The 13025-nt window shown below is 49.6% G+C and overlaps 3 protein-coding genes across 3 annotated transcripts; 1 reads left to right on the forward strand and 2 right to left on the reverse strand.

Annotated features, from left to right (window-relative positions):
* Positions 1-2867: 2867 nt before the first annotated feature.
* On the reverse strand, positions 2868-4547 carry CGCA056_v003514 (putative transporter; the record flags this gene model as incomplete). The annotated part of the gene is made up of 6 exons (XM_037318771.1): positions 2868-2873; positions 2979-3166; positions 3219-3381; positions 3440-3626; positions 3682-4321; positions 4382-4547. 6 exons carry the CDS (start codon positions 4545-4547, stop codon positions 2868-2870), a joined length of 1350 nt encoding a protein of 449 aa, XP_037183563.1.
* Positions 4548-5299: 752 nt separating this feature from the next.
* Positions 5300-9467, forward strand: CGCA056_v003515 (Uncharacterized protein; the record flags this gene model as incomplete). The annotated part of the gene is made up of 8 exons (XM_037318772.1): positions 5300-5345; positions 5406-5495; positions 5553-6076; positions 6131-6424; positions 6628-8352; positions 8410-8931; positions 8982-9372; positions 9430-9467. 8 exons carry the CDS (start codon positions 5300-5302, stop codon positions 9465-9467), a joined length of 3630 nt encoding a protein of 1209 aa, XP_037183564.1.
* Positions 9468-10501: 1034 nt separating this feature from the next.
* CGCA056_v003516 (Fujikurins efflux protein) lies at positions 10502-11560 on the reverse strand (the record flags this gene model as incomplete). Its single annotated transcript, XM_037318773.1, has 4 exons — positions 10502-10819; positions 10875-11237; positions 11288-11391; positions 11443-11560. The coding sequence occupies 4 exons, from the start codon at positions 11558-11560 to the stop codon at positions 10502-10504; spliced, it is 903 nt and encodes a 300-aa protein (XP_037183565.1).
* Between the last annotated feature and the right edge of the window lie 1465 nt (positions 11561-13025).

A 13025-nucleotide genomic window follows, 5' to 3' on the forward strand; every position in this document is an offset into this window, starting at 1 on the left:
GAGTGCGGGAATGATTTGGGGATAGAGATGATCGCAATCTCGGAGGGAACTGCGACATGGGGAGACATCAGAATGTGCTTCGAGGAAAAGGTGTTCCAGAGAAGTCCATACTACAGCGGGGGACGCTTCAAAGCTGAGTACGATATTGACGGATGGTGGACTGGCTCTTCACAACGTGGCCCGGACGACTTTGGTTATCAAGTTTTGCCTGCTGGGGAGTGGAACAAGAATCTTATACTTCCAGAGGAGGCTGCGAGTGACGATAAAGTCGTGGAGTTCTATAACGTTCTTTGGGTTCGGAAGAGTGATGACCAGATTTCACGGAGGTTGGGTTGTGGAAGAGTCTTGAAGGATCGTTGGAGACAGAATGAGCCGCGGACTGTTAGCGTTACATTGGGATAGTCCATAATTTGCGTCCATGGCTAGGTAAGCTGATCTTAAACCTAGATTAGACATATTCCAGACAATAGCCAATCGTCTTTCATGGCTTCGTCGTTCATGAACCCGTCCAAGAGCTATATTTCAGACGTTAGCAATGCGCTATTTGGCTGTTCTAGGAATTCCGAATGCGTTACCATTCGCCCACTAACTCAAAGTGGTTTTCAATTCTTGTCAAACTTGCCTGTAGCTTTTCGCGGACAGCAAGAAGAACTCTGCTACCTAGGAGCCCCTCTACCAAATCACCGACTTGGACCGGAATGTCCGCCAAACCGAATCGCCTTTCTCCAGTCAAGAAGAAAGATCGTCCGCAAAGCGTGCTGTACAATGCGTCGTTGTATAAATTCGCATCTCCACGCAACTCGCTTGAAGGCTGGTTCGTCATGTGTTCGTACCAGGCGTGCCAAAGATTATCAGCGTCAGACGGGCCCAGAACTGTTGACTTTTGAGACGGCCCTTTCTTCCTTATTGGAGATCCGACGAGCGTCGCGCGGAAGGAGTCCAGCGAAGTACGGGGTTTCTCTTCGGCCCCAGAGTTGGCCTCAAGCGCCTCAATCGATGGCTTCAAGACAGCGGGAGACAATGGCGTTGTCGTGGGAAATCTCGTGATCAAATGTCTTCAGGCATTGAACCATGTCCAGGAGTTTCCCCTTTGGGTACAGCTTATTACCCTCAAATCGAGGAGAGATCATGTCGCTGGCCCCCCGCATTGTGTCCATTTGGCCACAAAAGTATTCTCCGCCCCCGCATGACGGTCCGGTCAGGACAGCGTATTGGCAAACCAGGAATGTCTTGGATGGTTCGATTGTGATGACAGAGAATCTGAAGAGTATCGGAAGTTTCGAACGAGGCGCGCACCACGTCTCTATAAAGTTCTTCCACTGTTCTGTTGTATGGCTTCAAAGCAGCGTCTTCGCCTGTCAGGCGAAAACGACTGCAAAAAACATTTGAAGCCACGGAACCGGTACAGCATATTTGCCGGATCTCGCATTCGTTCGTCCAACCCATGTTTTTGATACGCCCTTCTGACAGTCCATAGATGACTAATGGGTGTTGAAGCTATGTGCCGGACGAAGTACTGTAGCGGCTTGGGCACGATGGCGTTGAATCTGTAGTCGACCAGGATTTCAAGTGCACTTCCAAAAATGCTTTCAGGAATCTCAACTGTCCCGCAGATGAAGACAACCTCTCCATGCACAGCCAATTCCTGGACGATCCATGCTCTGTTCCACCAGGGCCGCTTCATAAGTTCGTCCAAAGCTTTCCACGAGGCTGCTTCAGACTTTTCTTGAAGAAGTGATGTGATTGCTCGATAATCTTTCGGCGAAACATCTGCTGTTAGCCTTCTGAGCAGGCCAGCTATGCTTGTCGTGCCTCTCGCCTCCCTTCCGAGGAAAACTACTACCCTCGAAGAATATTTGTAGATGGCCCACATTCTTTGAACCTGGATGTTGACCTCCGAAATATTCTTCTGATTGATGCAAATCGAATCCGTCCACAACACTCGGTCTTTGTCAGACAGTCGAAGACAATGCAGTGCACTTTTGAGGTTTGCTGTCACGCTGAAAGGCCGATCGTCAAGGTAGATCTGAGTCCTGTCGTTTGGATCACCCCAAGTGTACGACAGTGCCTTGTAATTCCCATTGCACTGACCCAACGTGGACTCACTCAGAGTACAGCGAGCGTCGTCAGTATTACATCCAGCCAGCAAAGTGACGCATCGGAGAGCCCAGCGGTATTCTTCTGGTCCGGAAGCCAGATTCAAGTCATCGGCTAAGTCGTGGTATGACAATGAGCTACTATCCGACAAAAGCTGGTTCGCCTCGCCCACTTACGGAAATCAGGGCTGATTACGATAATCTAACACATAGAATCTCACCGCTTTTGGATAGCGAGCTTATGGGACATGGCGGGGTTCCTATGACGCAATGGGACTTAGTGTTGAAACGACGAGACCGCCTGTTTTTCCTGGAGCTTTGCGGCTATTCTTCCTGTGTATCCGATGCCCCTCTTTAGTTCAATTGAGGGTATTGATAATAACGACTATAACAATAATAGAAACACCGATAGTAATAATAATAAGGCCAAAGATAGTCGCAACGACGACAATAATCATAAGAATAATAATGACGACGATAACGACGACGACGAAGACAACGATATTGAAGATAATAACGACGATAGCAAGCATATAGGAAAAGGACGGCAAAAACAGGCCTTTTCGGAATGACATTGAAAAGCAGGTACACTAGCTAGTTAGCGACTATTAATTATTATGCATTGAAAGTGGATTCGGCAGCTTCCTGAATACACTTTGGATTGAATGTTTGAAACCTCAATTGTAGTAACATAAATATTATGTTTTAAACCTAATGATGCTGTAGATACATTCGGCGCATTGAGCTTTGAATGATAGACTTTAGTGCATCCTAATTCTGGCTGCCTAGCGGATTGGAGGCTTAGAGACGATATCTGAAGTTTGGATTTCGATCTCCGGTCCTCTTTTCTCGATGGTCTTCCGTCTCACCAGATAAAATCACTTTCTTCTCCTTTTCCAGTTTTCTCAGGTAGAACCAATGAATCATAACCAGACACTCCGCAACAAAGATGGCGCCCAGAGAGAAGCTATTGCCGAGCAAGTATGGGGAGCTCCTGTATATCTGTCCCGCAACCGCTCCGGCCGAGTTTCCGATAGTCTGCTGGATGCCGATGGCAGTGGCTCGTCGATCTTGACACTTTCCGCCAGCTAACCGAACTAAGGATTGATGTGGAATGCTTACACTGCGGGGCCATATTGACATTGAGCCAGGCAAGGTTGAGGCCAGTTCCATTGTAAACAGCAATAGTGCATACGAAGCAGGCGAAGTACTTCACGGCGTTATTACTGACACCGATAAGAATCGCGTAGCCGACGGCACCCAGGATGTTCGTGCCGAACAAAAACTGAGTCCATCGATCAGCATGATTCCAAGTAAGAGTTGACACGAACCATGTAACTCACGAAACCGCATTTCCCATACTTGTCAGATATGAAAGCGAAGGCGAAGAAGGCCAAAGCTCCTAGACAGTAGACTGGAATAGTCAAGTAATTCGCCGCCAGTGTGCCATGTCCCATGGCTCGCAGGATTGAGGGCAAATATGTTCCAAAGCCATTGGTGAGAATGTTTTGGCAGAACTGGGTCCAAGCACTAAATTCTTGTCAGTACCGACGTGAACAGCCCCAGGCACTCGAAGTTTACATACGATAGCCAAGTCTTTGCGTCCAAGAACGCAAGTTTGATCTCCTGCCAATCAAGCTCCTCGCTTCCCATGTAGTCCAAACGCTCCTGATGACGAACTTCCATTAGTTGACGTTCGTTTTCATTGAGAAAATACGCCTTTCGTATGTCACTGGGAAGACCAAACCACACTGCAAACGCGCAAAGAATGCTGAAAGCTCCTTCGACGATGTAAACCCATCTCCAGCCTGCATACCCTCCAACGCCATCCATTTGTAGCAAGCCATAGGCAAGGAGCCCACTAAAAGCGCCAGATAGTGCCGTGCATGAGACAAGATAAGATGTGCGCTTCGCTAGCTCGTCTTGTTTGTAAACCATCGTAAGGTACATGTTGAGGGAAAGAAACAAGCCTCCTTCGCAGGCCCCGAGGACGAGCCGACAGGCGTATAGTCCACCAATGTTCTTTATCAGGCCATTAGCAATTTTGGTGACCGACCAGACGATACAAAGGATGGTCAAGACGAATCTTGGTTCGAAGCGCTTGACGAGGATGACAGCGGGGACCTCAACCGGGACGTAGATGACGAAGAAGAGGGATACGGCAGTCGAAAATTGTTGCTCTGTTGCGCCAATGTCATCAAGAAGACCTGCAACTTTTACATTGCCTGCGAGGAGGTAAGTGAGATTACATACAATGAATGACACTGATGCATGTCTGTACGTACCAATGTTTGATCTGTCAATGAAGCATGAAAGATAGACAACAAACAAAATAGGGGTAATCGCAAGATCGATCTTCTTTACAACTTTCGCCTCCTCAACTCGGTCGATCTGAAAGGGAGAGGAGCCTGCGTTGTGCTCAGTAACATCTTGCGTGTTGGCCGACTTCATATTGCTTTCATCCTCCAAAGGCATATCTTGGTCCGATTTCGACATGCCTCAAAATGTCAATGATAGCTAGTTGTTTCATGAATAGAGAGTTGGGAATGATGGAAAAAGAAACCTAAGTTACACGACAGTCTGTCCAGAAGTTATTGTTTTCCAACGCTCAATCCTAAGATGGTGATTCAATCCCGTAACAATCATCTTCATCCTCAATTTCGGAGACCAAAGGTGCATTGACATCTTCGCATCGCGTTCCCGAGCCGCCAAGGAGAAAGTTACCTCATGACGATCTCACACGAAAATGATGTGGAGAATGTTGATTGAAGAGATGAACGATCTGATAAGCTCGATGGTTTGTGGAAGACATTCCCAACGCCTTTCGCACCTGTTGCGATAACCGGCCAGCTTACCGAGACGGTTGGTTGTAACCGAAAATACCGAGTATTCTTGCCCGAGATGAGGGGATCTTGATGCTACGTCTCGGGGCTTATCTCAGCTGCTTCGGGTTGGTTTCCCGCTTCTCAGCCCCAACTTGCTGGACTCAGTCTTTTTGCTCGTATCTGATCTCCCTATATCGGAACACAGTGCATCGGGGCCGGGCTCCGAGAGCGAACTCGGCCATTGTGGGGCCCTCCGGCGGTCGGTTTGCCAACGCCGACACGTGCAATACAGGCACCAAGGTGTATGGTGATGAGGTCCACTAAATTGAACGTTTGCTTCAAAGAAATTGAGAATACCTCACCGTTTTGCACGTCAAGATGGGTTCACTTGGATACAGTCAAAGGAAAATCCGAATTGCGATCGGTAAGTTTCCCAGATGGGCTGCTGTAATGTAAGAAAATGGGCGCTGACCCATCTCTTAAGATCGCGGCGGTACGTTTACAGATGTACATGCCTACATTCCCGGCTCTTCTGAGCCAGAGATGGTCTTCAAGCTGTTATCGGTCGACCCACGTAATTACAATGACGCTGCGACATAAGGAATTCGTCGTGTACTAGCACACTTCAGAGGAAAGTCACTCCCTCGAGACGAGCCGTTGGATATCATAGACGTCGAGTCAATTCGAATGGGCACGACTATTGCGACGAATGCACTGCTCGAACGCAAAGGTGAGCGAGTCGCGTTCCTGACTACGAAGGGGTTTCGCGACCTGCTTGTCATTGGCAACCAAGCGAGACCTCACATTTTTGACTTGAGCATACACAAGCTTCAGAATCTGTACGACACCGTGGTCGAAATTGATGAGCGTATCACGATGGAAGAGTTTCTCGAGAATCCCGAAAAGGAACCCATAGACATCAACGGCGATGATGCCCTGGTCAAAGGCTTGACAGGCGAACCAGTCAAAATCTTGAAGAGACCCGATATTGAAGTCATCAGAGAGCAACTGAGACATCTTCAAACCGAAGGATTCAACAGCTTAGCCATATGTTTCATTCATTCCTACCTTTACCCCAACCACGAGGACCAAGTTGCCGAACTTGCTCGGTCTATGGGCTTCGAGGTCTCCGTTTCATCGGAGCTTCAGCCTACGGTGAGCCTATCCCCAGCTGTATTCTGAAGACAAAAAAAAGCTGATTCACATCAGATAAAAATGGTTTCTAGAGGAAACTCTGCGACTGCTGATGCATATCTTTCGCCTCTGATCCGGCGTTATGTCGAGAACTTCGGCAGCGGCTTCAAGGGCGGACTGGACGCCGTAGCTGGCAAGCTGTTTTTCATGCAAAGCGATGGTGGTCTGTGCCTGTGGCAGAAGTTTTCTGGTCTGCGAGCTCTTCTTTCTGGCCCTGCAGGAGGGGTGATTGGCTTTGCGCGCTCGTGCTACGGCCCTGACGACAAGATGCCTGTCATCGGCTTCGATATGGGAGGAACTTCGACAGACGTCAGTCGCTTCTCGGGTACATACGACCATGTCTTCGAGACCGAGTTTGCATAGGTAACCCTGCAGACTCCGCAGCTCGACATCAACACTGTGGCTGCCGGTGGAGGGTCGATCTTGCATTGAAAGAACGGTCTGTTCGCGATTGGTCCGGATGTGAGTAACCCAATCCTTACTTCAAAGATGAGATAACTGACAAGTCACAGTCTGCTGGAGCGCATCCTGGGCCTGTATGTTACCGAAAAGGTGGTCCCCTTACAGTCACCGATGCCAACCTATTCCTGGGACGACTTCGCCCCGAATACTTCCCGACAATCTTTGGCCCTGAAGAGAATGAGCCTCTTGACTATGATGCGGCAGCATATGCTTTCAAGAGTTTGACCGGCAAAATCAACGCGGAGGAGGGAAAGTCATTCACCCCCGAGGAAGTCGCGAGTGGCTTCCTGCGCGTGGCGAATGAGAGCATGAGCAGGCCGATTCGATCATTAACCGAGGGAAGAGGCATACGGACCTCAGAACATGCCTTGGCCACCTTCGGTGGGGCTGGAGGCCAGCATGCCTGTGATGTTGCCGAGGCACTAGGCATCCAGCGGGTTGTGATCCATCGGTACTCTTCGATCCTCTCAGCATATGGAATGGCATTGGCGGACTTGACGCATGAGATACAACGGCCTCGTGCAGCACGGCTGTCAGAGATGAAGGAGGCACAGTTTGCCAGCGAGTTTGGGTCCCTGACTGCAGAAGCTGGCGAGACACTCACCGCCCAAGGCTTCACAGACAAACAGATCGAGTATGAGCTGTACCTCAACCTCCGGTATCAAGGCACAAACAGTTCTCTCATGACCCAGAAGCCTATCGACTCTTGGGACTTTTCCCGGAAGTTTATTGAACAGCACGAGGAAGAGTTTGGATTTGTGCTCGACCGCGAGATCCTTGTCGAGGATATCCGAGTCCGCGCCCTTGGCAAGACTGCAGGAACGGAAAACATGAGTGTTTCTTCTGCACTCAAAGCCGTTGACATCAGGCTCGCGCCACCGACGAAGAGTGCGAAGACCACGAGGGTCTACAGTCAGAACCGGTGGCATGAGGTGAAACTGTTCAAGCTGGAAGATCTTACGGCGGGGGACAAGGTGCCGGGTCCTTCGATCATTCTCGATCAAACGCAGACTATCCTCATACAGCCAGGATGGGCAGCTACCGTGCTTCTGAGGCATCTTTTGCTAGATCGGGAAGAGATGCCCCTAAAGGACACGGCCTTGGAGGATCCTGATGTCGTGGATCCCATTCAGCTCTCCGTTTTTGGTCACCGGTTCATGAGCATAGCGGAGCAAATGGGGCGTTCGCTCCAACTCACGTCGGTTTCTATCAACATCAAAGAGCGCCTTGACTACTCGTGCGCAATCTTTTCCCCTCAAGGTGGCCTTGTCGCGAACGCACCGCACATTCCGTGCCACCTCGGCGCGATGAGCTATGCCGTGGCCTACCAAGCCGAAAGATGGGGCAACACCCTTCGCCCTGGCGACGTCCTGGTTTCGAACCATCCTGCCGCTGGCGGTTCACATCTTCCCGATGTCACAGTCATTTCTCCTGTGATTGACGAACACACCAACGAAGTTCTTTTCTGGACAGCGTCGAGAGCCCATCACGCGGATATTGGCGGTATTGCGGCAGGATCTATGCCGCCACACTCTAAGGAAATCTGGCAGGAAGGGGCGTCTTTTACCTCGTTCAAGCTTGTCAATAACGGCAAGTTCGATGAGGTGGGGCTGGCGGAGATCATGTTGAAGAAGCCTGCCTCCTACCCTGGCTCTTCCGGGACGAGAACATGGAGTGACAACGTTAGCGATTTGAAGGCTCAGATTGCCGCGAACCAGAAGGGCATTCGATTGATCCACGAGTCAATCAAGGAGTACGGTCTTTTTACGGTACAAGTAAGTTCAATTAGCAACTATGTTCTAGACGGAGTCTGAAGATTAACGAGCGTTCAGAAATACATGCTTGGGATCCAAGACAACGCTGAGAAGGTCGTGAGAAATCTTCTACGACAGGTTCATGACCAGTTTAGCGGTCTACCGCTGGAAGCAGAAGATCAGATGGACGATGGATCGAAGTTGGTGCTGAAGATACACATCAACCGTGATGAGGGGTCCGCCAAATTTGATTTCACCGGTACCAGTCGAGAGGTGTATGGCAACCTCAATGCCCCACGAGCCATCACCTTCAGTGCAGTCATCTATGTCCTGAGGTCACTCGTGAAAGAAGACATCCCTCTCAATCAGGGATGTCTTGCACCAATCAATGTGGTTCTTCCAGCAGGCACTATTCTCTCGCCCTCTCTAGGGGCAGCAACTGTGGGAGGCAACGTCGAGACATCGCAGAGAGTTACAGATCTTGTCCTCAGGGCGTTCCAGGCGGCCGCGGCCAGCCAGGGAACGTGCAATAACCTGACATTTGGGTACGGGGGTGAAGTCATTGAAGGCAAGGCGAGACCAGGTTTCGGTTATTACGAGGTGCGTTGGTTGAAGCTTTGCCACCGAACAGTTCTCTGACCATTTTCTAGACAATCGCAGGCGGCGCTGGCGCGGGTCCGACGTGGGCTGGCCAGTCCGGTGTTCACGTTCACATGACCAATACTCGAATCACGGATCCCGAGTCTCTTGAGCGACGCTATCCTTGTATCTTGCACGAATTCGGTATTCGGAGAGGCTCCGGCGGCCAAGGCAAGTTTGCGGGTGGAGATGGCTGCATCCGTCATATCGAGTTCCGCCGCGATGTGCAAGTCAGCGTTCTTAGTGAGCGACGTTCTGTGCCTCCTTTTGGGCTATGCGGAGGGGAGCCAGGTACCCCTGGCGAGAACCTTTGGATCAGGAAGGATGAGTATGGGCTCCGAGACTTCAACCTGGGAGGCAAGAACACATGTCAGATGAGCAAGGGTGACCATATCATCATAAGTAAGTACAATCATGTTCCCAATCTTTTCATGTGCGAAACTGACTCAATGAACTCAGAGAGTCCGGGTGGAGGAGCTTACGGAAAGTCGGTATAAACTCAGGACTAGGGGGTAGTTAGCAATAACTGTTAAAGAGATTGCCTGATTTTCATGTGTCTTTGCGACTACATCTTCTGTACTAAGTGACCGCGATTGACCGCCATGGTATGACCTGAAACAATAGAGGCAACGACGATGACAGACGACGAGAATAATAATAACAATAATAACGACAATAACAGCGACGACGATGACGACGACGACGACGACGGCAATAGCAATAACGATAGGTATGCTTAGTAGTTATACATAGTAGATGGACACACAGGAAAATTAGTCGCTCGAACGTAGTAGAAATAGGCTGTATCTTGCTAAAGAAACTACGCTTTGCTTAGCGATAGATAAGTAGACTAGCTATACATTTATTATATTTATAAGCCTTTTTCATAAGAAACTCACACTAAACCTTAGGCAAACCCATTATCTCATATATAGTAATGTCCTTAATCTGAGGCCACAGGTTCGTCAAGTTCCGTTCTGAAGCTGAGATACCCAACACCCTCCATGGTGTGACCATTTTGCGACATTCTAAGGTGCCAGTCCTCAACTTCGCCCCATATTAAAAACCCGAGAGCTATGTTCCCTCGAGAGCCAAAGAAGCCATTCGACTATCCTGATATCAAAATGAATTTCCTCAGCTTCATTAGTCACCGCACACACAGCCATTTCACTCTACCCAACGCTCCCCAACCACCCAGGACCGCCGTCAACCCCGTGAACAAAATGATGCCCCCATATTCACCACTGTACCCCGGGTTCTTGCTATCCCTCGCCCATCTGCTGCCAGTCAATAACGCCACACTCAACGGCCCACTTATCACATTTCCAATACCTCTCCCACCAGCTAATAGCCCAAAGATGAACCCCGTATCCACTGCTGGGCTCTGATCCTTCAGCTCCGAAAGCACACCCGACCATGTGGAGCTAAACCCACCAGCGAAGAAGCCGTAAGTTATGCTGAACACGGCAAGTAACGCCGTCTGGCTCGAGAAGCCCCAAAACAGAAATACCGCCAGCGCGGACCCGATGGTCTATATGAGAATCACCGTCGTTACGCGCAGGTGGTCTCCAAGGCTGCCCATGACGATGCCACCTGGGATGGAGGTGACGTTGATCAAGACGAGAAGAGTAGTGGCGATAGTAGTGGAAACGTGAAGTTGCTGGACGGCGTAGGTGCTGAGGTAAGTGTATGGGAGGAAGTACCCGAGGGACTGGAGGATGTTTCCGATTTGCAGCATCCAGAAGGAGGGGAGGTGGATGAAGCTGAGACTAATTCGGCGGACACCAGTCGATTGAGAGAGAGGGATTCGAGGTTTGAGGAAGTAGATGATAGGGGCTGATAGAAGAACCTTTTGAAATGTGAGTAAAGCATGGGAGTCATTGAGGCTGAGAAATGGCGCATACCGTGACAACACTCCATGCGCGAAGTGTGGGTACAGGCCCGAACCGTTGCAACAGCGCTTCCATGGCGAACGGAATTCCTACCCCAGCCGCAGACTTTCCAGCCCACATAACGCCATAAGCCAGTCCCTTCCGCTTGATGAACAATTCGTCGAGGTACAGGGTTGTCGGCGTGAACATGAGTCCGCAGCCGAGAGCGCAGATCACTCCTTGCGTTGCGATCAGTTGCCAAGCCTTCGTTGCGAACGAGGACATGAGGAAGCCAGTTGTTGTGAGGATCAGCCCAATGGGGCCGAACCAGGGGCGTAGACGAGGCCATCTACTGAGGACTGTGAATGTGAAGGGCGATATGAGATACATGATACCCTTCGCAAATCCGTACATGTTGGGGCGCCTGCTTCTTGGGCTTGACGTACCGTCATTGTGGTGCCAATCACGGCGATGCTGCTGGTGTCGCCTTCAAATGAATTGGGGTGGCTGCCGTAGTATTCTTGGAACACGCCATAGGCGAGAGAATAGCCTGGGAAACCGTTAGCCGCTGTACCTGAGCGATGCCCAAAGAGCAACTCACCCCATACGGGAAGTTGAATCAGTGAACATCCAGCCAAGACGAGCCATGCTTGTTTTCCCCTGTCAGCGGGAGGCAATGGCGATTGTTCGATTTCAACTGCAGTTTCTTGGCGTTCCATGGTGATGGCAGGCGAAGATTCGCGATCTCGGCGACTCATTCTGTCAAGCTCGAAGCTTTGATGTTGAGACGTCATGTTTGATATTTGCTGGCCGATTGCATGCGCAGCCAGAAGAAATATATTTGTGTTATGAGAAGAAGTCAAGTGCACCGGAGAGGAAAATCCACGTTGAGAATGGAATCCCTCGAGAGGAGATGATCTGCTAAGACATCGAGATTGATTGGCTCGGTGTCGTTGGTAACGCGCCGCTAAAGCCCCGAAGTCGGGGAAAGCATCACGTGCCTCGCGAGGGAGAATTAAAAGTGATGTTTGCATCTCAACCACTAAGACTTCATGAAATGATTGGGAATAATGTGAACGTCGTAATCACCGTCCAGTGTCCTACATCTAAACCTGTCGTCCGGAGGTCTTCCCCCTGTGGACAGCAGAAGTACACAGCTTAATACGAATTAGATATCGATATAATGCAAGTGAGTCTTGCCATCCGGGCGGATACTTTGGCAAACCGGACGGATAACTGTTATACTAGGTCTAATAGTTATTTTATAATTATTGTTATTCTAATTATCCCTATCGTCCTTGTTGTTCTTGTCATCCTTGTTATCTTTGTTATCCTTATCGTCCTTGTCGTTCCTGTTCCTATAGTTGTCGCTATTATCTTTGTTATTGTCCCTGTCATGGTTAATGCTTACTACCCGCCCGAATAGCCAGGAATATCCGCCCGGATAGCAAAACGCATACAATTATCTTCAATCAGAACTTCATGCTGATTATCAATGTGTGCGAAAATTATGGTATCCTAACTCATTACCTAAAAACCCGAATTCAGCTGTAATGTTCGAGGTTCGACTGCTTATGCCTAATGGTACCCCCTCCCGCTGGATAGGTCGCGTATGCTTGCCCCATTTCCATTCTGACGACGTGGTACGCCAGCCGCAAAGCACCCTCTAATTGTCGACCGAACGGTAATCCGAGAACGAATATGGTGAAAAAAGCGCTTGAAGTGGTCCAGCTGAAGCAGAACCATATCAGCCACCTGGCTGTAGAAAGAACCCAATGAAGCAGGATTGCTGTAGGAGACGTTTGATATTGAGCCATTCTATGTTTCTCATCATCTGCAGGTTGTGTTTTGAATTTGAGGTTTGCCATCTCGAAAATCGCAACCGCCGGGTTTGGGCCTGAGCCGTGTGATTTGCTGATTATCAACAAATGCAAGGAACTTTCAGATCTATCTTGAGAAGCCTTCAGTCAGAAAGGGCTTCGGGATGAATAAAATTTTGGAAGACGCACCGATCGAGGGACAGCTTTGTGAAGCCGTGATACGTAACTTGGACGATGTTTGTCGTCACTTATCACCTTGTAATCTGGTGATGTCAAGAGGACGAGAAAGCCAGCGACCGATGCGTTGAGAGGAGAGCTAGTTTTTGCATGCACATCATTTCGATTTCGCAAGAAAGCACACGGA

Source organism: Colletotrichum aenigma (assembly GCF_013390185.1).
Source record: "Colletotrichum aenigma strain Cg56 chromosome Unknown KSG_Cg56_contig02, whole genome shotgun sequence".
NCBI lineage: Eukaryota > Fungi > Ascomycota > Sordariomycetes > Glomerellales > Glomerellaceae > Colletotrichum > Colletotrichum aenigma.